At 31.6% G+C, this 26105-nt stretch overlaps 1 protein-coding gene and 1 long non-coding RNA gene across 2 annotated transcripts in view; both read right to left on the reverse strand.

The window, feature by feature from the left end:
* Positions 1-15075, reverse strand: part of LOC126839795 (uncharacterized) — a 40466-nt gene extending 25391 nt beyond the window's left edge. Inside the window, exons 1-3 of the mRNA XM_050575205.1 lie at positions 14923-15075; positions 4265-4360; positions 3545-3724 (exon numbers count right to left, since the gene is read on the reverse strand). Coding sequence (XP_050431162.1) covers positions 3545-3724; positions 4265-4360; positions 14923-14979 — 333 coding nt within the window. The 5' untranslated portion in view covers positions 14980-15075. The remainder of the gene's footprint in view (positions 1-3544; positions 3725-4264; positions 4361-14922) is intronic.
* A 4312-nt stretch (positions 15076-19387) lies between these two features.
* On the reverse strand, positions 19388-24483 carry LOC126839708 (uncharacterized). The gene is made up of 4 exons (XR_007685963.1): positions 24173-24483; positions 23843-23971; positions 23596-23735; positions 19388-19515 (listed from the first exon to the last, which is right to left on the reverse strand). It is a non-coding gene; the product is annotated as an uncharacterized LOC126839708 (long non-coding RNA).
* Positions 24484-26105: the final 1622 nt, after the last annotated feature.

Below are 26105 nucleotides of genomic sequence, written 5' to 3' on the forward strand. Positions count from 1 at the left end.
GTCACCGATAATTTAAACATAGTGGATTTATATTAAGAGTTTGCATAAAGCCACAAATTCGCTTTACATTGGTCCACAACATACGAATCCAAAAAGCGACAGACTTTGTATAGCATGTACCTATACTATGTCTATACCATACAAGTCTCGGGAACATTCTTCGGTCAAATAGGGTGTAAACAAAATGAGCAAATGGAAATGCAAGGTGTTATCTATTGTCTCTAGATTCTCGGTGTGTTTATTTTAATGTGACCCAACACACAAACTTGACAGTTATAATAAACCGTATTAGTTCGACTTTACTCAATTTATTTTCTAGTTTTCTACTTTATTTTTTGTTTTCTATTTCCTATTAAATGCTCAACATTCACTTATATACGTCAATGATAGACACATTACTTTAATTTTTTAATTTTTAATATCAAGCAATTAACAGAGCTTGCATCGTTTGGCCGGTTATAAAATTACTCAACTGGTGGTCCAATAGTAATATTATGCAAAAACGTTGCGTGACTCTATTATATTGTACTATTTTAGTAAGATTTTACAAAGCTTTTAACGATAATATACTTAATACAACACCTATAGTTAACACCTGCTGCAATCCCTGAATTTGTTCGGTTTTAATCAGTTCAATTTTGTCTCTATATTAGGAAAAAAATATAATACACATATGCATGTGTATCATGTATAATGTATATCATATAATATGATAGCAGAGAAGAAATATTGCATACATTTATTATGTACCATCAGGTTTTATGCAAATAAAGTTGTACATATTAACTGGCAATTAAAACGGAACGGCAAGACGTTATTTTATCCGGATGTACAGAGTTTTTAATATGTCACTAGATTTTCTAATAGTAATTTTTAAACGAAGAAATAGTCGTTTGTTTCCCTTTAGTCTGATATATACTGTATTAGATGAACATATTATGCAAATACAAGCTCCTTGAGGCAAAACAACCATTTAAAATGTTAATATAATTCTGTAGGACATGCGATAGTAGTTTCATTGGAAAAAATACCCAAAAGGGCCGAGCTCTAATATGTTTCTAGATATTATACATACTTGCTCGTTTTTGAGGTACACAGCAATCAATGTCTAACGTTGGCAGAATTGTTTAAGTGATTTATTGGTCTAAATACTTTATACTATCCAAAATCTAAACGGACCATTAGATATCAATAATAATAAGAGTCTTAATTTTTGTAACTAAAAGCATTGTTTTCAAATTGGATTGAGTTTCCTCTTTTAGATAGGCGTAGCACTGCCAATATGGAGCCAGTAACAAAATAATATTATCATTACCTATTTTCTCAAGTAGCAATGAAAGTTTTTACTTTTTTAAACTCATGTACATGTAATATATTAGAATTTAAATATTTATTACAAATCTATCAAAGATTCGCATCGAAACTTCACATTGGGTCTATAGACTTCTTTAGTTTAATATTGTTCAATAGCTAGTAACGTCCACTTAATAGATAAATTATTATCTAATAGACAGAACAACTTGGGATTTAGAAATATTTGAAATTATATTTCGCTCACATAGCTTAGGGTACGCAAGCATATAATATTATATTGGTATAGTCTGTTGTCTAATTTAGGACGACTTGAATTACTAACTAGGGCATACAAAACTCATATACAAAAGCATAAGTATTATGCTTAGAATTATGATGTCACAAGTTATGTAAATATTATAAAAGTAACAATGGAAACAATTTTTTCAACAAAAAAACATACTAACAAATACGATTCATAGGCACACATTTAAAGTTCAAACCCAGACGTGGCGATATTTGTTAACCATACTACAAACAATTTTTTTAATAAAATATTACCACCGACAAATGTTTTTGTATGATGTATAAAATTTAATAAATTTATATGTGAAAAAAAATTAGATATTCAACTTAAGTGTACTTTTATTGTAAGAGGTACATTCAGCTTTGCATTTACTAAATTTACAAACATTTGAAAACTTGTGCTGTTACGCAGGCAACACAGAAAAGAGTGTAGTTTAGTAAGTTTCAAAGTTTTATGAAGTGTAGTTTAAAAATTAAATACATTGGTGCTTGGACGGCGATGATACTGTCAAACGCTGATCGTTAGTTTATGGTGATACCAAAATATGTATAATATACAATAAAGAAGAGTTGATTATTTATTGATGAGAAAAAGCAACGATTTGAAATCATTGAATAATGTTTACACTGCAATTTAAGTAGTTCCGAACTTAATGGTTATTTGAATGCATTTTCGGATTTGTCTGAATTGAATAGTGAGGATCATTTTAAGAGATTAATTAACCGTGTTTGATTTATTCAAACTTTGAAAACTATAACTACCAAAAACGGGTGCATTCTAACACAGAAAATGCTCATCTCGCTGATTTTATTATTTAATTGTCTTGTCGTTATCGATTATTGCGTTAATAATAATAATAATAACAGCAATTAACCCGGTCAACAGAAGAGTGACTATTAATATGCGTGACTGTTGAGTCTGCCGTCCTTTTTAATTAGTGTAATTAATGAACTCACGTGTCTAAAGTTTATACACTATACACGGTTTGTTATCTGCTCTCATTGTTGAACTGTCGAGGAGTTTTGATATTTGAAAACTTTTCACTTGCCTTGAAAGACGGGCCAAGTTAATAATGAACTACAATTATTCTGAATCAATTTACTTTGTACATATATACCTATTTTATTCCATCAGGAACATCAACGCGTGCCCAAGAATTTATGTGGACGTTAACAATCATGACGTCTGTCAATGCAGGAAATGAAGAAAACAAAAGTTTTCTTTAGAGAAAATTACAAAGTCGCATTTATCGTTTTCAATTCAAGTAAAATGCCGTTTGTTACAAACTCATAAGATATATGTGGGTTCCTTCGCATGTAGGAATTAGAGGAAACGAAGCGGCGTACAAAGCCTCAAAGGAAATAGCCATAGCATTGAATATCGACCTGATTATAGAAATCCTTTCAAACGATACTAATACAAAAAGGAACTCGCCGAAAACGGCGAAACATGTGAACCGAAATACCATCCGGTAATAAGCTAAGGGAAGTTAATACAACTACAAACAATGGCGTTCAAATGTACCACAGACAAGAAGACAAGGCATAAACCTATCAAGTACTCGAATATTGGACACGGCCACATCACATGTGCACATTTACTTAACCAATATGCCTAAACTGCAACAAACCAACCACATAATCACAGAATGCAACAGCTATGACAACCAACGTCAATATAATATCGTAAATAATCTAAATATAATAATAATGTAAATAGAAATTAACCAAATTGTAATCTCTTATCGATTTTCTGTTATCATTTATCCCTTATCTCTTATCACTTATATCTTATCTCTTAATATATTTTCGAATATTGTAACGTGAATATGGTGACATAATATTTATTGTATCCAGCCTAATATCAAATGCCGTTTTTTCGAACCGTCTTGTCTGCGAAACGATGCAGCATACATATTAAATGGTTTAAAAAAAAAAACTTTACCTTGGGCCATCCGTCGAATTTAATCTGCGCCTTTTTCCTAGCAGTGTCGCACACTATGTTCATCCTTGCCTGCAACTTGTTTACGTTCACCCGGTAATGGGACACGTCCACCTTGTCGCCCTTTTGCCGCATAGCCTTCAGTTGCATGGACGGCATGGCGTCACAGTCGCACGTGATTGTCTGTAAAATTAGAAACAGCTTATACACTACAATATAGTAGCTTAAAAAAAAAACCCAATATACAACCAACCATCGAGCTTTTACATGAGTATAATATGTTATTTTAAGCTACCTATTTTGTACAGTTCGATTCACACCGGCTATGAACCGGCCAATATTTCAGAAGACTGCCATATGACGAATATGCAGTATCTCTAAAAATCAAATTGTTTGTAAAATTGGTTTTTCTAAGTTTTTCACCTTGAGATTATAATTTTTCCCTCACGTTGGCCATTAGTCATACCATATCCTTAATATTTTTGAAAGCGTGGTTTTGTACTTAGTCTATAATTTTTCAGTTTTAAGGAGATACCGCATGTGTTAGAATAAAAATAAAGTGTCTCCATAAATACCGTGTCCTGTCAGTTAATTTTGTACTTACTGTTGTCGTAGTGATAATTATTGATAACAACAGAATGGTGCAACACATTTAATGGTTTTAGTTAGTACCTATAAGTATTTGATAAATGGCAGATACTTAATCAAGTTGAATGTACTCACTATGTTTTCGTGGACGCCCAATTCACAGAAGATATTGGAAAGAGTTGGGGCATGATTTTCCGGTAGAAATCTTACAAACTCCACTCCCACGCCGTGCTAAAACAAAACATTTTGAAAATAACTATTTAACTGAAATATAATATTAATAAAGTTACAGTCTACTAACGGCTAAAACTATAAACCACGGAACACGCTTTAGCCTGCTGGCTTATGTTAAATATAAAATACTTTTAAACAAAACTTGCATACATTTTAAATACTAAGTTTATTTATTTTTATATTTGTAGGTATAATACTTTCCTCAAAAAAAAAATGAGCAATTGTAATATTTTTATTTTCTAACCGCAGTTCTTATAAATATCCCATTTTTGAAAATTATACCAGATAAGCAATTAAACTTACAATGTGAAACGTAAACCCAATAAATTATCGTTTAGTTCTTCCAAAGTTTTTGCCTATATCGTCATTGCTCTGTGTGGTACATTGTGGATTGTTACTGTTTTTTCCGTAATTTATCAAATATATGACGGTGTTATCATTATATTATCATCAGTTATCATCACTAACCTAACATTTAAATATTTATCATGGAAAAGCTACGTATTATTTTTAGTTTCCATGAAATTGTATACAAAATGGATGATCCTAAGTCGGGACATATTATTTTTGCCCGTATGTGCATTACATTTATTGAGTTCAGTGTTATTTGAAAATAAAAATAAAAATGTTCAAGTTGCTATTAGATTTTTAAAAGTTTCCCTCTACAACAGCTATCTTTAAAAACAATAACTTGGACTAACGACTAGATTGAAAACAAATTTTCATCATTTTAATATAATATAAGGTAATACGAAAAAATAATTGGAAATACAAACAAGATAAGCAAATAAGTCTGTTTATCTGATCGACATTATTACAATATGGTTTACACTATTATATTAATAGTTAGTGTTTTGATCGAGTTTATAACTAATGAACTTTTGTATTAAAAAATAAAATCCTTCAGCAAGTTAAACCGTTGTAAACTTTAGATATTGCGTGATAAGAACAACAAAACAGTCTGCTGTAGATGAGTCGGTGTCAAGGCGGTAGTTTACACGTACTTAGCATACAAACTACATTTGACGTTTTCGCTTTATTAAAAAAAGGGAGAAAAAAGCCAAAAATTAAAACGACATTCGCAAACATTTTATATTGTATAATTATTTATTCTGGATCAAGTTAAAAATCACAGAATTAAAGAAGCGCATAGTTGTTGTTGTCTAATGAGTCAGTATTTTTTTTTTATCGAGTAACGTTAACGTAGCTAACTTTTTATGATTTAACTATGTTGTCCAGAATAATAATTATAGGGCGTTCCAAAAATAAAAAATTCTGATAATAAAAAACTAGGTTGTTGCTTAACTCTTTCATATTTTTACGCTCGGTTTCGTGCACTTTAATCGCCGTGCAAATTATTATTATTTTCTATTTTTGTCTACTGTAAATAATAATAAAAAAGCTAACACAATCAAAATAAAAACGTATCGTTGTGAAAATAATTATACATTATGAGTTCTTTATCAAAGTTTAAAATTCTATACAGGCTGATTTTTTTAACATGGGCCACTCATCATCTCCCTGGGTTTAATAGATTTACAGAATGTGATCTCATTTTTTCACATATATTTTTTGGTTTTACTCCCCGTCACAAATTATTTATTTTGTTGGCATTTTTTGATTTTCAAATGAAATGGTAGATTTTTTTTAAAATTAGTTTAACATGAATTGACCTTACCCGATATTATGATTTTATATGACATATTGGGCCATGCAGTTTTAAATAAGCTAGATATTGTCACTTAAACAGTTTAGGACGGTGTTTAAATTGTTTTAAACTAATAATACATAATTTGAGTAAATAGGTACCTACTAATTGTTTGACAAGGAAATATCGAACAACAAATAGTCTGTTCAATAATTGTATTCTTAATTTTGTTTAATGCAATCATGCCTTATGAGTTTTTATGTTTGTATTAATATTGTTTTTGTATTATATAGCATTTACTAGTTTAAAAATCTTTAAGTATTATTTTTAGAAGGTTTTTACCCATAAATATTATTTTATATTCACAATGTGTACATTATAAAAAAAAAAACTATTCATCAACCGAAACTTAAGGAGTGGAATTTCATGCGTATCTACCAGATTAAGTTTACTAATTCATTTAAAAGAGTTAAAAAACTAACATCACTAAATATAGAATAAAAGTTTTGAAGAAATTGTATGTCATTAGACCTGTCTATTGTAATAGAACTTTGTTCTTGTAATTACCAACTATCTGTTATAGGAACTTGTGCAATGACATTTTAAATAGCTAAACGTAGGAATTGCTAGAATTTAGGCATGATTAAGTAACAAGCTTGTTATTTTTGTCAGCATTATTAAACATTTTATCATTTTTGTTTCAAGTGAGTGTACTCTCTTAGTCTGTCTCAAGTAGTTGTGACTTCAAATTTTAAAATATTAATAAAACCCAGTAAAATACTGACTGGCCCATGATAAAAAAATAACCCGGTAGAATGTATTTTAAACAACATTCTTTTAAACGTTCAAAGTAAACGATAATTATTATATTTAAAAGTAAAGATAATTAATAACGGATACGATATTGATGGAATGTGCAAAAAATGCACGTGTATTGCAACTATGGAATTGTACAAAACATGTTTTGACCAAAATATATTGAAATTAATTCCGTTGAAAACGCAAAATATTAATGAACTTCTCTTATAAAGTATTATACGCAAAAATTCAATTTTAACGAGCATGCCTTAAATTACTCTGGGGAAAAGATAATACTTAATCCTACCGCTAGTGTCTACTCGAATGAATAAAATACAAATTGATTTGACTCAACGGAAAAGGGCTAATGTGTATTATTTAGATTTCCCGTTTTCCACGTTTGGTATTTGTTAATATTTTGAATACTTTATTTATCCTTTTTTTCTCAAAACCTGAATTCTAGTTACAGACTTATCCGAAAAAAACTTACTCTCGCTCATCTCGAGTGACCTTACTCATACATTATTTAGACTCGACCGTTTTTTTTAACAAAGAAAAGCCCCTCCAAAAAAAAAAACTCATTCGTATCATGCTATATTTCCATGCTGCTCTGTAGTGAATGAATCAACAATCAAAAAGATTTTCAGACGGCAACAAATTATTAAGATAGCTGGGCGGAATTCAATTTTAGGCACATTGTAGACTTTGTGTGGATTTTTATACATTTTTCATATTTTTGTTGTCTACAGAAAACATTTTTTATTTTATTTAAAAAAGTTATTTTCTTACTCTGCTATAATTATTCCTTCAGGCCTGTGACTGAACTATACCGTCAACCTCACTATACTTGCCACTACATCCGACAAACAAAAAACAAATTGAAAAAGCAAACAAAAGTTCGCTGGAGGTGGTAAATATTAATAAAAAAAAAGTCCTTTACGTTTCATTTGTATTATCAAGGTCTTGGTCGTCGCCGCTAATGACTTTTTGAATTTTTTTTATACATACAACGACAAAAACACTCATAAGACTCATACTAACACGTAAAAAGTATCTGGGGAAACGCTGTATACAATGTAAATGGTACAGCTGCCAACAGGCATATTATTATGAAATGTAACAAGTTTAAGATGCAAGACCACTTATCTCGTTTTTCTCGATTGGAGAGCGAAAAATCAGTATCAATAACAAATCGAACAAAGTTAAAAAATTGAAATAACAAAACGATATATTTTTGGATAACACTCAAATAACAACATTATTCGAACAAACGGTTTTACTTGAAGTGTTTTTTTTTTTTTTTTTAATCGAACAACTCTCGACTCAGCTAACACGTATGCGTGGGTCGGTTATTCTTCTATCGGTTTTTTTTTCCAAATTTTATTTTTACATCCGGCATCACTGTGTCAGCACAGTATAAGTATACAGCACAGTAATAATATTATAATATTATTTACGGATTTTTATTTTTGGCACCGGTCGGGAATAATAATTATTCTGCGGGCGGTTGGGTCGAGTGGACCGGGTAGGGTCATACAACAATAATAACGACGATGTATTAAACGAACGTATTAAATAAAAAGAGAAAACTTTCTCGAGAAAAATACCCTCCCCCGGCACGAGCACATACTTGCATAGTTTGTACCGAAATAAATAGAAACAAAAAAAAATCCCCAAGTGACGACGATAAGGTTTAAAATAACCACGGATGGAGTCGGGCAAACGCCAAATGGGATGACCGACAAACGGGAAACAGAAAAACAACGCCGAGGTCGCCCAAGGCTGTGTATTTGACAGCTATTGAAAATTTACAATCAACTAACGTTCATGAAATCGTTACACTTCTCGAATCCTTCAATACCAATAAGCATTAGGTCATGAGGATTTAATAAGGTAGTAAATAGAATCGCCAAGTACACCATAAAGTATGTTTAGCAGACACTCATTGCAATCGCATATGGTCAGTACGTCAGCAGCTGTACAAAACACGTTTTGAAATTCTTTAATATATTGAAAAAAACATATTTTGTTTAATGGAAAATGAAGAGTATTTAAACGACCAGTCTACCGTTCATTCCTAAAAAAAATATTAGTCGAGTTCAGGAAAAAAACAAAATCGAATGCGTCCAAAACATGATTTAATATCTTTCTTGTAAATTTAATTATTATTTTTACGTAATTAGTTTGAAGGTATATTTTATTTTTTGTCCTCGGTCGATTAAAAAAAAATTGTTTGAAAAAAAGATGATTTATCTAATAGAAGCTAGTACAAAAACTTAGGTAACAATTGAAAATAATTGTATTAACGTTTTTTGAAGTTTATTCAAGAGCACAAAAAAAAAAAAAAAAAAACACATTTTTGTAAAGACCATTCTTAGCTATGTAACGATGTTTTAAAATATGTGTAAAAAAAAAAGGTAAAAAAATATTAAATTAAAAAAAAAATGATTGATGTTTAAATAATTTGCGTTAATCAAGAATTTTCGTACAACAATTACTATCCAAGCACCAACATATTTCTTTTATTTTTAAACAACACTTCTTGAAAAAAGTTGGGCTCTTGTACACCTTGTGAGCTGTTCTGGAAAACTTGATGATAGTGTGATTTTGTAATTTTGGATTGTAGGTAAACGAAAATGGGCATGTTGAGCTGTATTTCCTATAACCCAAAGAGTGTGGGAAATTATGCAAAATGTCTTTAGTTAAAGAATTTGGACGTTTTTTTGTAGAGCAGGGGCGAACAGTTCTAGCCCAGCTTGGATTAGTAATAACCGCTGAACTATTGAGTAGGCTTAGCATCGTTCTCATTTATATTGCCTAGCTATGAATATCCACTAATTTCGGTTAAATATTAGAGATTATGAGAATATTTTCAAGATTTGGAGACGATGAATAAATAAGCATTAAGTGCGCGCCAGGTTTGTGTTGTTGTTTCACTGTAAACATAACGAACATTAATAGTAATAAATGCCGGCTTAATATTGTAACTTTTGTGCTGGCCTTATTGGAAATGGCGGATTTCAGTCGGTAGCGTTTGTAACAAATAAATTAAATCGATCACTTCAAATAAAGACACGCGATCGAAATATAGTCTTGAAATAACTCTAAAAAGACACACTTTTAAATACATACACATACACACACGAATTTACACAAGACATTGTTTCAGTGCACGTAACATGAACTCCAACGCCATCAGACAATTGGTCGGCCCGGGAAAGAAACTGCTGCTAACCGAGGCAGCTGTCGCGCGCAACTTGTTGGCGGGTCGTCCGGCGGTGATGCCTTCGAGGCCGCGGTCTTCGAAATGCACGGACGCCGCCAATTTCCGGGAGCCTTGCAAGAAAGGTATACCCGCGCTTCGTGGGCCGTGCCCTCAAGTGCCGGACCCCTGTTGCCAGAAGCCGTGTCCGACCTCGAGGTTTCCCATAGTTTGCGGTAAGACGTGCTTTATCGAATTCGCGCCGGACCCGCTGAAATATCCGGACTGCGCTGGTCCCAGGGAACCGCCAAAATGCCATTGTCACACCGTGTGTCCGACGCCGTGTTGCTGTCCGCCAAAAGATGAGCCCATATGTTATTGACCGAACGACTGCTCAAGATCCCGAACATCCAAAATCCACCACATCTTGCCACACTGACCAAATACAGCAGAAAAATAAATGACGAAGCTTAGGGATATTGCATATGTTTAAGCGAAATAAACTTTTACAGTTTTAATCGAGTACAATTTTTAAACATCTTGGTGACCATAGCTACGGCCTGTTTTATTGGACAAGTCTCCAGTAAGCACAGATCAGCAGATACCTTCTGATTCCCTCGATCAATCTAACCTAACCTCACCCTTACCACAAAGTCCAGCTAAACGGCATACACCATGTCGGTAATCATGTCACTGTTTGCGTTTGAGAAGTAGGATACAACAGTTCAAATGGCCTTGCAATGAGCAACGAAAGATCCTTAGATACATTTGTTTATGATGGCGAGTTGCCAAACCTATGCATTCGACCGACTGTGGAAGTGTAAACGACCTTAGCCGATCCCACATCTCGACGGATGCAAAGTAAGTCTACACATTTCACACAACCGAATGTAACCTTTGTAGGCCGTCTATATACAGTACCTAACCTAATCTATTCTCTTGAATCTTGCTGAATATTGATCCTAAATACCTAACCTAACCTAACCAAAGTATGTCACCCAAGTGTAGGGAAAAATCTAGAACAAACGAATATTGTCTAATCCGCAATACTGTCTCATTCGAAATGGACGAAATAAACAATTGAAACGTGATCTTGGCATTGGATCAGCATAGTGTTTTTATGACAATCGAAAAAGTACCAAATTGTTATTTAGATATTTTGTCATTTGGAGTATAAAAATGTGGTCGTTGCAAAGAGACGCGATTGGCAAAGGCTCAAATGTATCTTCTTTTTATTAGATTTCATAATTATAACCAAACAAGAAAGAAAACTTATTCAACGGTCGGTTCACCTTAATCGCGCGGAATGAATATTAAAATGACCGTCTTGAGTGAACAAGTTTGTGCCAAAAAACGACCTTGCCAAACCGATTTTGGAATTTCTTAATTTTAACAACAAAGAACGCTGAGTAGTGTTGATAACTCCTGTCGATCGTCACTGGTGGTGGCGTACGAGGTTTTCGAAAACTAATAAAATAAGGTCGTATAGGGAGTGTCCAAGTGTTATTGGTCAAGGCAAACTATTTGCATGCGATTTCCACGGTTCAAATGGCAGCGGTGTTTGTTTAAGAGAGCATAGTTTAAGCTCGAGCCGGGTTCCAACTTGTATCGAATTAACTTTCAAACGCCCTTAGTCCAAAACTTACCTGAACTTTCGACCCACTCAAACGTTTGTTAAGTTCCAAACCCCTGTAATCTAACCTTTTTAAATCGCCCCTACGAAAAACGTTTAGGCGCGAAATATGATTGCAGTTTTAAAAACCAACTTATATATAGACATATTGTATCTGTGCTATAGATGGGTTATATTAAATCTTTGTTTCAAGAACGTTTCTAATTCTGTCGGAACGGTACATTTCAAATGACATTTGTCATTCGTCATTCGATTTATTTATGTGTTTACTGGCAACCGTGTCAGCCTGAAATAGATGTAGGCAGAGTTAAAAATAATAATTGGAAATATGGCGGCGTGCATGTTGTCGCGGTAACGTCTTAGGTACATCTAATCGTTTGTTTGTCTTGCGACACTGAGGCAACAACTGTCATAACGCCACCCATGTTCAATATGATTGTCTCTTAAGTGCTTAGTTGTGCTGAGTACCTTTAAATTTTTTACTAGCCCTCGAGAATTAATATTTAGTATTTGGAATGTTTGTATTGTATAAACATTGAGTATCATCTAAACAAACAACTATCAACTTTTTTTAAATTAAAATGAATTCGATCGTTTTTAACAAATTCTTTATAATTTAGAAAGTTAATTAAATTGATTTTTTACCATTTAGCTCTACAAGTTGACAAAGCTCTGGAAAAAATAAAAATGATAAAAATTTAAATAATTGTTGTAAAATAACATAAACTAAAGTGTCTACAAATAGAGAACCTAGACAAACTACAAAATTGCAATATTATTTTAAGAGAAAATGAGTGTTTTGCCCTTAATATTAATACAACTATTACTCAACTATGGACAATGAGTATACAGGGTGATTCTTTTATCATGGACCAGTCAATATACTCACTTGGTTTAATATTGAGTTTGTTTTTTTTTCTTAGTATTTTTATTTAACGAGATATCAGTTTTCCAAAAAACGCCTCCCAAATTAATTTTTTTGATAGCAACTATAGATTTTGAAACAGCAACTTATATATATTTTTTTTTTTGCTAAAATTATGAAGACTTTTCATCCACTAGGCATTCGATCATAGGTTCCAATGGTCATAGTGCATAATAAAGTTATCGTAGATATTGTGGCGGATGCATGTCACCCCAATAATAATGTACCTATGATTTTCGGTTGAATATTTCATACTCATCAGTTATCACTATTTTGCTTAAAAAAATCCACCTTGGTTGTGGTATTTGTGGTTGAGCATTTATACTTAATATCATTATTTTGTTTTTTATTATGAAACGAAACACACTAAATTGATTAAGGTATAGCAGATTGTAGAATGTTAATAATTTTGTAAAATGGAAATACTAATTTACAGTTACATACTTTATGTTATTACTCGGGTATTTGTTCTTAATTTAATAAATCATTTTTGTAATGTCAGTGCAGGTGAAAAATAAACTTTTTTAAAAAAAACTTAAAAACTAGTAGATACAAAAAAAAATTGTATAATATGTTTAATAATGCTAACAAAACAAACAAGCTTGTTCCTTATTGTTGTCTAAATTGTTTTGAAGCATAATTTTTAAAAAAAAATCGTTTCATTTAAAAATCAAATGTTGCTATCAAAAATCTAATTTGAGAAGGGGATAGGAACATAAAAATTTGTGGTAAATTTATATGAAAAAAAAAAAATGAAATTACCAATTAAACTCAGTGAGATATTGAGTGGCCCACGATAAAAGAATCGCCTTGTATAATATGTTTAATGGAATTTTTTTAGCAAACAGGATTTAATAAAAACTTTATAATTATTATTAATTTTGCTTGTCTGAAATATGTAATTAAAAAATGTTTTAAATTATACCTACCTAGTACAGGTGTTAAGTTTCTAGTGTACAACTTGATAGGTAACTAAAAAAAAATGTTTTCTCTACTTACTATGATGTCTGCGAATTAAGATGAGTTCGTTTTACATATTAGCATTATCTTGAAGGGTAATTGTTAAAAGTCAAACAGCAACATGTTTTTACTAGATAATATTAAAAATAGATTGGCGAAATACAAATAATGCCTAGTCGATACCAGTTTTGAATAAATACTTTTTGAGTATGTGCACTTAAAGTTTAAGTGAGGACGAATTTTTATTCTATTTTCTATTTTCCACTTCCTAATTATTATAAAGAATAGCAAAAAATTAAGTTTTAATCTCTGCTTATAACGGACGGCTCTTTTGGGGTTAGGTTTGGTAAGATCTGTGCCAGGCTCTTAAGGTCGATAATAGTTTAACAGCTATTCAGTTATTTGAATGTTCTTTAAGATACAATTTTGAAAATGTTTAACTGTTTGACAAAAACTTTTTTAAACCAACTGAACAGAAATAATGTAATTTTAATACACCGGATTTTTTAAAGATAAATGTTGCTGTATAACTGTTCTTTTGGAACTTATATCACTTATTTTAATTTCCTAAAGTAATCGATAAGAAAATTAAAGTTCTATAATCAATTTTTTTCGAAAAAGATAAAAGGTAATCTCAGAATTTGATTTCCGGTTTTGAGTCGTTCAACTTATCCACGAACTTGCTATTAATTATACTTATCCCTTTACTTTTAACCTCTGGTTGCTTAAAGTCAATTTCAAAGGGCTTTTATGCGGACTATGTTAAGTATAAGTTCGTTCCAAAAGAGACGGATCCTAAATTACATCTGATTGTCACCTATTAAAGTTGGCACAACTGCATGCAAAATAAATTTTATCTGATATTTTTACTTAGATATGTTTAAAATGAAATTTAAAACTGGCAATGCATTTAGATATAGCTGATGTTGGTTTGTGTATAATATTTTAATTATTGTATAAAAAACGTATTGATGAAAAAATCTAAATTTTTAATATCTTAAGTTACTAATATTTAACTTTAAACCTAATACTTTATTTACATTATGTCTTTAGCATAATAATTATTGTGCATCATATTATACATTTTTAATACCGGATACTAGTCAAATTGTCTCCACAACAAGCTTAGCTTAGCCTACATATTATATTTTATGTAGTATAATATTGTAATATTATTCAAATTTGTATAACTAAAATAAATAAGTCTAAATAAAAAGAGGAAACTAATCATTCTTTTAAGAGGAACTGGACCTAATTCCTGACGAACGGAGAACTGAACGAGTTCCCTTTACAACGAAACTTTGCCAAAGCTGAGCCCGGGCTTGGATTACCCGGCTGTACCGAACGACACTCGGAGCTGCTAAAATGGGTCACGCCCGTAACGACAACTTACCTCGGCGAACGACTTCTTGGTGTACTCGTTTAGGGTGCGTATCCACTGGCCGAGCATGTACTCGACGGCGGACAGGTCGGCGTGCAGCCACCGGAACAGGTCGTTGGTCCAGCGGACGGCGTCGGCGTCGTGGCCGGTGGCGGCCGGCGGGCTGGGGGTGGCGCGATGCGTGTGCAAGCTGCGGGCCGGCGACGGCAGGTGATCGACCGATGGGTAAGCCGACTTGCTGGCGGCGGCCGCGGCGGGCACGGCGGACAGGCCGGCCGCGACGCCGGCCACGGCGGCCGAGGTGCGACCCGACTTGGAGCCCAACCGCTTACGGGCCGTCGGCGGTGTGGGCGGCACCACGCGTTTCCGGTCGCCGGCCGTGTCGGTTGCGTCGGCCGCCCGGGAAGTCGCCGGTGCGCCCGCCGCGGATTTGCGACCGGAAGCGTACCGGACGGCCCGGCTGTACGCGAATTTACCCACCGCCAACGCCACCATGCCGACGACGGCCCAGCAGAACAGGTACATGATCAGCGTGTCCATAGTTTTACCATCGCTTTCGAAACTACAGATGAGATCGTCGATGGTGTCGGCCAGATCAGCCATGTCGGCCCATTTTCGTCGGGTGTGCCGCAAACCAGGGTCGCCGTCGCACCCGTTCACACAATCGACACCGGCACGGCGTAAACGGCGGCCGTCGGACGTGCGACACCACGGTGACGCTGTTTTGTGTTGTTGCAATAGCGACACTCGGCGGGACTCGAGTGCTGTTCTCTACACTTTCACGCCGGACACGGCGGGACGACTAAGCGAACTTGGCCGCCGGCGGCAACACACGGTACAACGGTAAAAATAGAAATAGGGACTGTATGTATGGCCACCGCCGCCGACCGAGTAGCTGGCCTGCCGATGTACTCACGCCAGAACGCTGGCCCGTCGTCTACTGAAAGTGTATAGAGTTACATTTTTTTAGTCATCGTCGTTAGCCAAACGATACATTTTATTATTATTATTATAATTATCATCTGCGTTAAAATATATATTATATTTTATTATTATATAATGGTAATATTATATTATATTTTATTAATAATATACACACAACAATCAACAATTAACAACTTAATTGTTTGCACAGAATCTAAGGAAAACATTAGGAAAAAAACAAATTTTTGTACTCATACATTCAATTTTAGTATATTATATTAAGAATTTGTATGTTTTTGGGCGCTCTCACACAAAATAATTTTTCATTAGTACAAGTCACTAACTTGAGATTTTACTTAGTAAACTTAACCATGAGGTCAATATTAGGTTGTTTGGTACATACCGTTAAAGCAGTGTTTTGACTTTTACCATATCGTTTTTGTGTATTTTCTGGGTGTATTACCTGTTTTCTATGAAAATAATAAACAAAATGGATTTATATGATGGTTTTTTATAACTTTTATGAAAACGTTGAATTAGCAATGCCGAAAAACGTTGACAAACCAAAAAAATTGCATAAACTCATTCCCCTAGAAGGGCTGTAAACTTGTCCTTATTTCGCCCTAAAGTGTTGGGGATTATAAGGTCTCTGAAAGTTAGACCGAAAGTTCATCTAGAACGGGGATAGTTCCTTAAAAGTAGTACTTGTTTTTACCACCCCATTAATTAATAATTTACAAAATGTAAATTACATTTTTAAATGTTAAAATAAATTTATAAAATATTTTGCGTTATTTTGTTTGACAAACATTGCCCTTTAAGTCAGTACGATGTCTCTGTGAAATAGGTATTGAGAGCGACATCTAGTGATTTAAAATGGTAAAAATGTGTTACTAAATTATTGTTTCTTCCGCTAGAATACACTACCCGTTGATTGGTTAACTACGACCCAGTCAGTTTCTTAGAACATATTAGATTATTTTTAATTAATTTTTCTATACCTTTTATAGATATCAATTGGGTGGATTTTAATAAATTTAGCTAAAATATAACCTCCTTTCCTTATGTGAGTTAAAACCCTACGAAGTTTAGATTTTTAAAAGGCAACCCCTTTTTTACACATATTTTAGTGAGTAGTTTTTCTTGAAAAATCATGTTTTTTAAAAAAAAAACATAAAACCGAAAAACATTGAATGTAAAAACAACCGTTTTAAGTTTAAGCAAATAGTTTTGAACCACTCCAATAAAGATTCAATCAACTATATTATTATTTATGTATTTTTAACAAACAAAAAATATGGTCTTTGAACACGCTAAGCGTACTTTTAAGTGATAATTCAGTAAATTTAAAGGACTTAAACACATCATTTAAGTCTTTATATTAAAGACTACCGTTAGTTATGATCCAACTGATTTTAAATACAAATCTGTATCAACTTTATTGAGCATCTCATAATTTCATCACAACTTAAATATGTTTGACAAGATTGCACATACATTAAATCAAATGTATAGATCATTTAAATCTGGTTCATTATCTAATTAGTTTTTGTTTTGTTCCCTAAAGCTGTTTAATACCGTTCAGTATAGTTAAAAAACACAAATGATAAAATTCACACAAAAATTAATTCGACCGCACTTCACCACCGGGCTTAAGTTTTTAACTTTCACCTATTTTCTAATCTACCGTTTTTTCTTACCTACATATGTGGTTAATGTGACCCCAGACAATATATTGTATAAAATCACCACGTTATCGAAATAGAGTATAGAAAAATATTTATGGTCGCGTAGCTAGGCAATTGTTGTATGATGTAAAGTTTTTTAATTATAGTCTAACGATACAGTCTATTTTTTTTTTTTTATACTTGACAAAAATACGTCGTTTTTTTTGTGTAAAACAATATTATTTATAATTATTCAAGAGTTTAAACTAAGCGTTTTTCACAAAGAATTTGACTAAAAAATACCAGAAAAACGTCCTTGGAGATAAACGTGGTCGATAATTGCATAGTTCCTGAGGACCCTAGAGATACTGAAGCCTGAAGCTAGGAAAGAACTACATAATAAATATACTGATACTACCCAAAATCGCATGCTATAGAAAGATTTAACAACCAAAGGGAATGGAAACCGGTCTGTATTTTTCACAGATTGTATTCAGTTTTAAGTGAATAAAACTGTTATTCAAAAATCTACTTTCACAATAACCTGGGAAATAAGGCCGATGGGACCGAAACATAATATGTATTTTTTGTACCACCAAAATAGATTCAACTGTTAGAAAAAATTGTATACGTACAAAATATACTATTCGAAAGCTTATACAAAATAACGTGAAAAAATTTGATACTGTCGAAATTTATTAAAACCGCTTTTTTCTTAAATATTGCCTATATAGAACTACCCGCTTTCAATCCCTCTTAACCGACTTAACACTTTCAAATTTAATATTGAATCTTATAATATCCGATGTTGTAATTGTGTTGTGGTGATTTTTGGAAAGGTGACCTTCGGCTAAATTTAATTTAAAAAAAACTTTTTTATTTATACTCAAATTTCATAATTAATTTTTATATTGAAAAAATAAACAAATCATATACACGAATAGTTAATTTATGTAGAAACTTATTTTAATATATTTTTAAATCTTCTAAAGACCTCATAAATGGTACAATTGGTTTGATTTTTAATTTATAGTAACGATATAGTATGTGAATTTGTTTTGTATTTTTTCGATTGATAATATATTATTGTACTATTGTCAGCTTAGGTAACCCAAACATTTCGTTAGCAACGGAATAATCAGAATCGCCTGGACGATCAATAAACTATAAACATTCCTTTACTGTTATTGTAAATTGTTTCTTAATAAAGTTTAGTGAATCAATATCAACGGAAAATATATTAATTGAAAATTAAATTTTTTATTTTTATTTCTTATAGTTCACCTCCTACGATACCATCGAATTTATTGAAAAAAACCCGAAAATCGATACAGTTGGCTTTCGATACAGCCGAAAAGGTCGACACAATAGACACAGTTTGTTATGTAATTAATTAATAAACGATCAAACGATTGAAAATCCAACCGTTTTTATTTAAATTGTCTTTCTGCATACCTAATTTCAGTTGGCCCACTCACCACCGCCATCAGCGAATACCAGAGAAGCCAAAAATCTGACACTGCTACAACCTTCTATATGGCTTTATCGCAAATGGAAAGTCGACGTATTGCTCCACAAGGAAGAGAAATAATACAAACAAAAAGAAAAAAAAAATAGACAAGCAAGAATAGACAGCCACGCAAGACGACCAAGATGACCAACCGCTGTGGCTATGGTCCATCGCTCGGGATATGAAACTACATCCGAAAATACCACAAGTACACACAAAATAATTACAGATTAAAAATATATTAAAACATTAACGTACTTAGAGAGTATGTAGGAAAAAAACTTGAGCCCCGTCTCTCCCCCACCCTAAAATTTTATATATATATATATACCACGGACGATTGTGTATACTATATAATAGTGTATACTACCTCTCTTCTTTTCTAAAGGCTAAGCTTTGTCATAGCGAAAAAATAGACTTCCACTCTTCTCTCTTTAATGCTAGATTCTTCATATGTGAATACCCGTTGCATCCAGCCATTCCAATCACCCAAGCAGAGGTTAACTGTTAAGTAGAAAACAAAGTGTGATATTTAAAAGTTATCTAATTTTCTAAACAGTTTTTAATCATTAATTGTATTAAAATTAAAATTTTAAAATACAATTGAAGAAAAAAATACTAATGAGGTACCTAACTGATGTATTAAATACTTTTATAAAAATATTTATTTTTATTTGTATTAATTTGTTAAATTTATAAATATTTTAATCTTTATATCATTAAAATTGTTTTTATTAAAAGAGGTACCTAATTCAAATATCAAGTACAACCCGCTTTTAAAATATTTATTTGACAGCCGTCATTGTGTCCAACGCCCTGCGGCATACTTTGACTATTTTTAAAAAAAGTGTTCTAATAAAAATGTGCTTCAGTTATTCAATTTATTGATGTGTATTAGAAAAGCTAAGAAAATTTGGACTATATTCGTACACGTTAGAATTCAGTATCATTTAAATTTAAATAATTAGGTATTTGAAAAATAATTATTAGTGTCTCACTGTGGCCACTTCCAACTACCCTATTATACATGTGGATATATAAGTGTCAGGTAGGCACAAACATAAATAGTACATGATTAATAATAATTTGTATCCATTCATTAATATTTCTCTACTTCAGTTTTGGCATACTTAGTTATTTTTTTATTACAACAATAATAGAGTACCCAGCTGTGAGTACCACAGCTTAAGGAGCGTAGAATCGCCAATATTTTTTATTTCACGTTCGAATCTGGATAAACTTTTTTTTTTTTTAACATATTTAAAACTTTTATTTTTAAGTTTTAATTTGACTTAACTTTAAACCTTCGATCTCCTACTAGACTGTAGCCTGCAAATCTAGGATATTTTTAGTGTTTAAACTTACTTGCATACTGTTTTAACTTGAATAATATTTAAATTGAACGTTAATTTTTATTTGTATTATATTTACCCTTGTTTTGTGAAATGTGTGTATTTGTTATATTTATTTTTTATACCAAGAGCAAATAACACTGTAAGTACCTTTGCTTTATATTTAATGTTTTTATCGTATAAAACAATAGGTAATGTAGTCTGTAGGTGTTTTAAATTTGAAACAACCCTTGTAATTAGTATATCGTAATTAATCGATATATTTAGTATTGAGATACTTATATGTTGTAACTTATATAAATAAAGGGAAAATTAAAATTTTTAACCAGGTAACCAAAACAATTTTTTTTACTAAATAATTTAAATTCACAGAAAAAAATATAGTTGGCCCACTAAAAAATTATGGTTATTATAGCCCGTATACAATAATAATAAATAAATAAATAAATAATATCACTAGTAATACATACATAATATAATTCATTTAATATAAATACGTTTTTTTACCTTTTTAAGGAAAATCGTATTAACTGGTTTGTAAGTGCTTAAATTATTAATAAATATATGTTATTATATAAATTATAACCTAAATCCTAAAACATTTAATAATACCTATATGTGTATATAATTTTTGTTAAGATATAATTATACAGTTTATTAGTTTGATATAAAAATATAATAAGTTAATTTTTTGTTCATACTGCTTGTACATAATATATTTTATGAATTATACTCAATTTTAATAACCTATGTATATGTATATTAGCATGGTTTTTTAATGCTTCATTCCACAGTAATGTCATTAATGTGTCACGCCAGTACTGCTCCATTATTCTACCAACATTTTTATGTATAACACGCCAGCACTGTGTCATTACTGCGCCAGTACTGCGCTATTGTTCTGTCAGTATAAAATTATTTATAATGCCAGTACTGTGCCATTACTGCGCCATTATTATACCAGCATAAAATCTGTATCGGTTATCAGTACTGGACCAGTGCTGCGCCAGTGCTGGCTGTCAGGACAGAATAGCGTTATCATTTGGGAGTTACGCCAGTACTGCGCCCTTGGTAAATTTCTGCTTGGGCATCTCTCTTATGAATGTCTTCCTCTTCCATTGCGTCCATTGATTATGTTGGTTATGAAGAGGTTATGTCTCACTAAGTGTCCTATAAGCTTTCCGCTTCTTGATCTAATGATGAATAGCAAAACTCTCTTCTTCTCTACTATTTGGAGAATTTCTTCATTGCTCTTCCTTTCAGTCCAGCTAACACGAAGTAATCTTCTCCAGGTCCACATTTCCATTGCTTCGATTTTTTTCTTATCTTGTGTTGTTAAGGTCCAGGTTTCACTACCATACAACAAAACACTCCATACGTAGCTTTTGGCAAAGTGTGTACATTACCTACCTACTCTAAATATAACTTTTTCACGTATCATAATTTCCCATAAAATGAAGATTTTTTTTTTTTTTTTTTAAAATGTAATCAAACAGTATTGATTTTACACGTTTTGTATATGGTCACTATATAGTTTATTTGTTAGGCAACCGAGTAAATATTGATTATATTCTGAAATAAGTCAGTTGTAAATCAGTTTTAGTTTTGTTTTTTCATTACTGAAAAATATTTTATATGTTAAGTATTAGACACATGGCGAAAATATACATTCTCAAAATACACGAAACGCCATTGGACCAGTTTTATGTCGTAAGTCTACATATTTGAAATGACGCAGACCAAAGTTACTATAATTTTACTGATATTTTGAAAAAATTCACACCACGCCGCACAGTTTTTTAATTTAAAAAAATATCCTAAATAATCGTCTTTCGACTACAAAATACGACCGACGTTAGACGTAGTTTTCCAAATAATAGTCTCAAAAATTTCAAACAGTTTGTCTAAGATGTTGTTTAGATAATATAGTTGTATATTGTGTAAAAGTGTGTAGGTATCATTTTAAGAGTGTAAATAAAAAAAAGGCATTTTCAAAAATCTGAAATCAACTTTTTTTTTTATTGAGTAATTTTAAGGTATTAAATTACTTTTAAATATTATAATCATTTCTAAAACACGTACCAATCAACTGTGCTATCTTTTAAAATCCCAAAAATCAAATATTCGATTGTTTTTTTAATATAAGTTCTTGTTGGCTGTTGCTATGTTTATTCTCAATATATATTTGTTACCTAACTAAATATTCGTTATAAAAGCGGATTGTTTACTTAGCTTGCTTTCTTTCAAATATTAATGTCAAAGTGATGAACTGGACTCTTGAAATAAACTAATTGAAACGGGATGTGATTGTTCAGCTAGCAGTTAACCTCTACGAAGTGCAGATACAACTTGGGTTCATTCGACTGTCAGGTCAGATTTTTATTTTACTTTATATTTGTTTGTAGTTTAATAATAACCTGACAATACGCTCTCCTGTAAAATCACTGAAATCGACTTACACACTTATTCGCAGTTGTTCCAGATATACAGACATGAGCAATACTACCGTCTTAACTACCATGTCTGCCAATTATTCACCAATAATTTACCAATAATGCACAATAAATAAACTGTTCGTTAGTTCACAAAATATAAATGTAGAATAATAAATAGATATGAACACAATAAGTAATAAGAAATCACAAAAAAAGTACACAAAAAGCAATTTTACAAATAAACAACAATTTTAGATACACAACAATACGATAAATAACAAATTATGAGATCCTCGGGCCGTTTAAGCCGTATACTTCATAGTATACTGGTACACTATACAGGAACATAATATATATAAAACTAAAATTTAGAATCCAGAAGTTACAAGAAAATTCTACCTCGTTATAAGCGACCGGAATATAATTGTATCAATGTTACATCTTTTTGGTCGCCAGATAACATTATGCAGTATAATGTAATTTTTTTTTGCTACTTTTAATTCTATATCTTCAAAACCTCTCGTCTTTCTCGAATTATTGTGTATTATATATTATCATACTAGACCGCTTAACATGAAAAATTATAGCAACCATTAGAGCATTGATTAAAACTATATTATTAAAATCAATAAATATTTATTTAATTAATAGTAGTTAGTACATCTTTGTGTGTTGTTCAAATAAACAACTTGTAGGCATTGTAGATACAAAACAAGTTTTCAGAAAGAAAAATTATGAAGTCACTTTATTAGTGGAGTCACTCGTGGTTATTTTACACAATTTTCAACAAAACTTACCTAAAACAAACGTCCTAGGACGTTAAAAGGATCACTCAGTATAACTCAATACTTAGTCGTAGAACGTGCGTTCCTTATTTAACGTACAACGCAATGGCCATTAACATATTATTTATGGGCAGTATCCCTGACACTGAGTTCTATATACAATTAAAAAAAAAACAACTATTTACAATATAACCAAAAAATACAAATATTAATACGGTGCAATCAAATATATATATATATAATTGCAACCAAAAATTACCGTATAAAGAAGAGCGGGCTGAATCGTTTGAATGTTAAAATTAAAAACATGTCATCACGATACGCGCTAGTTAGAAAAAGACAATGTAAAAACACAAGTGATGTCCGCACAATCCAAGAGAGACGACTTCTGTAAAAATAAAGTTTGAAAAATAAAATTAAATATAAAACATTGTATTAAAAGTTCTGAAATGACTATAACGACTGTTATTATAAATGCATATTATTATTATCATAGATTAAAATATATACTTATTAAGTATATTTATTCTATGTTATTATATATAAACTTATATATTTAGTCATGAAATCAACATTGAAAAGTTGGTACCTCGTTATAAACCCCTTTTTCCACGGTGCCTTTTTTCATTATTTGCCCGTCAACGGGTATTGGTTTGGTATTGACGTGTTTGGGGTACGCGAATGAAACAAATCCCAAAGCGGTTAGTTTTATATAATATAATTGCCATAAATACATTTTAGGTAAATAATTATAGTTGTAAATCACATACCAAAACTCTCACTCGTCTTCAGACTTCTTGGCTTTGCATAGTTAACAATTTTCGAAGCCTATAATAATATAAAATTGTACTGATTGAGTCTTTTAGCGCCCTACACTACTTTACACAAAAACTACTTAGATTTTTACAACAAAAAAATGTTTAATAATTTGTTTTTGTATAAAATTTATTTAGTCATGAAATCAACATAGAAAAGTTAGTACCTCGTTGTGCACTGTACCGTTGTTCATTATTGCGTAGACAAAACAGACATTATTAGGTAAATAATTAATAAATAAAATAAAGCAATTTATTACAACGCAAGCTTAATATAGGCACCAATTTACACAAACTAATTTTAAACCGATTTTCAAAATTTATAAAAAGGTAAATTTATTTATTGTCTATAAAATTATTATATTCAAGGCCTACCAAAGTTCTCGAATTATTAAGGGGTTACATAATATAGAGAGATTATGTCAAAATTGTATTTAAAAATAAAACTTCTGTGTGATTTTATCAATGAAGGGTATTTGTGGATAATTTTTTTTTATTTTAGTCCAATAAAAAATAATTATAATAGTCTTTAAATAACGTCTGTTTCCAATGTTTTCAATATTTTTCTTCATTACTATAACAGCTGCATCCTACTTTGCCTGTATTAATAGTGGTCATTCAATTCTGAAATTTTAATGGCACTTAAAAAACTAATAGTTACAATATTATAGAGCATACATCGTCGCTTTTTGGTACTGGAATTAACAAAGCTTTTTTTTAAATTATTATAAAAACAAAAAAAAAAGCGAATTTAAAAGAATTAATAAAAATTAAGCTATTTAAGATATAAAAAAAACGATGGTATAAAATATTGTTTTCCGTTAGCCAGTTTGCGTTTAATGGAAAAATATAAAATTTCTCTATACTATATTAGTGTCAAAACTGCTTGAAGCGTTATGTACTCAATTTATATACTACTAGACTGAATACCGGCTGTGCTGGGTACAACGAGTTCAGTACAGTCTGCGAATCCAAAACAATCTACAGTAATTAAGCTTTCAGTAGCATATCGATGACCCCATCTAGTAAAAAATAGTTCTTCTTAGACTTGTGCCGACTTGACAATATCCAGTTTTTGATGTTTGTAATACGGTTAGTAATACTGTGCAGTCTTATTGTAGAGCCCGAAACCATTAAAAAAAAATATATATATTTTTAATAACTTAATTAAATTGAACACATATAATTGTGTTGCGGGTGCAATACGTTTTAGTCTGATAAGTAATAAGTCGAATTGCCACTGTACGGTAGGTGTACGTATATCATCTCAGTTCTGTAAATAAAAATCGGTTTTATTAATTTAATAGATTTTGTAAAAATTACCAAACATATGTGTGCTAATTGCGGGCCGGAGAAGGTGTGTCACAAGAAGAAGTGACCTGTCAGAAGGGCTCTACGTCGCGTTAGTCGCCTTTTACGACAGGAGCGAAGACCTTGGTAGTATTCTTTCTCCCCTAACCACAAGGATATCTTTGTTATTATATATAAACTTATCTTATTAGTAATGAAATCAACATTAACCGCGCAATTTTACCAAAAGAGTATGTACATTTCATTTCACGGTGTCTTACCTTTGATATAAATTACCAAACCTTTTTTTTTTTGGCGGAGTTTGGCCTTTCTTAGGCCAGAACGTAAACGTTTTTCCATTCACAAAAACTAGGCCTATCATCACAAACTGCAAAATACGTGCAAAATGTGTGTACG

The sequence above is a fragment of the Adelges cooleyi genome, unplaced genomic scaffold (assembly GCF_023614345.1).
Source record: "Adelges cooleyi isolate 19-005CV unplaced genomic scaffold, UGA_ACOO_1.1 ACOO_flye_CR_arks_rails_tigmint_CR_PRNA_307, whole genome shotgun sequence".
Lineage (NCBI taxonomy): Eukaryota > Metazoa > Arthropoda > Insecta > Hemiptera > Adelgidae > Adelges > Adelges cooleyi.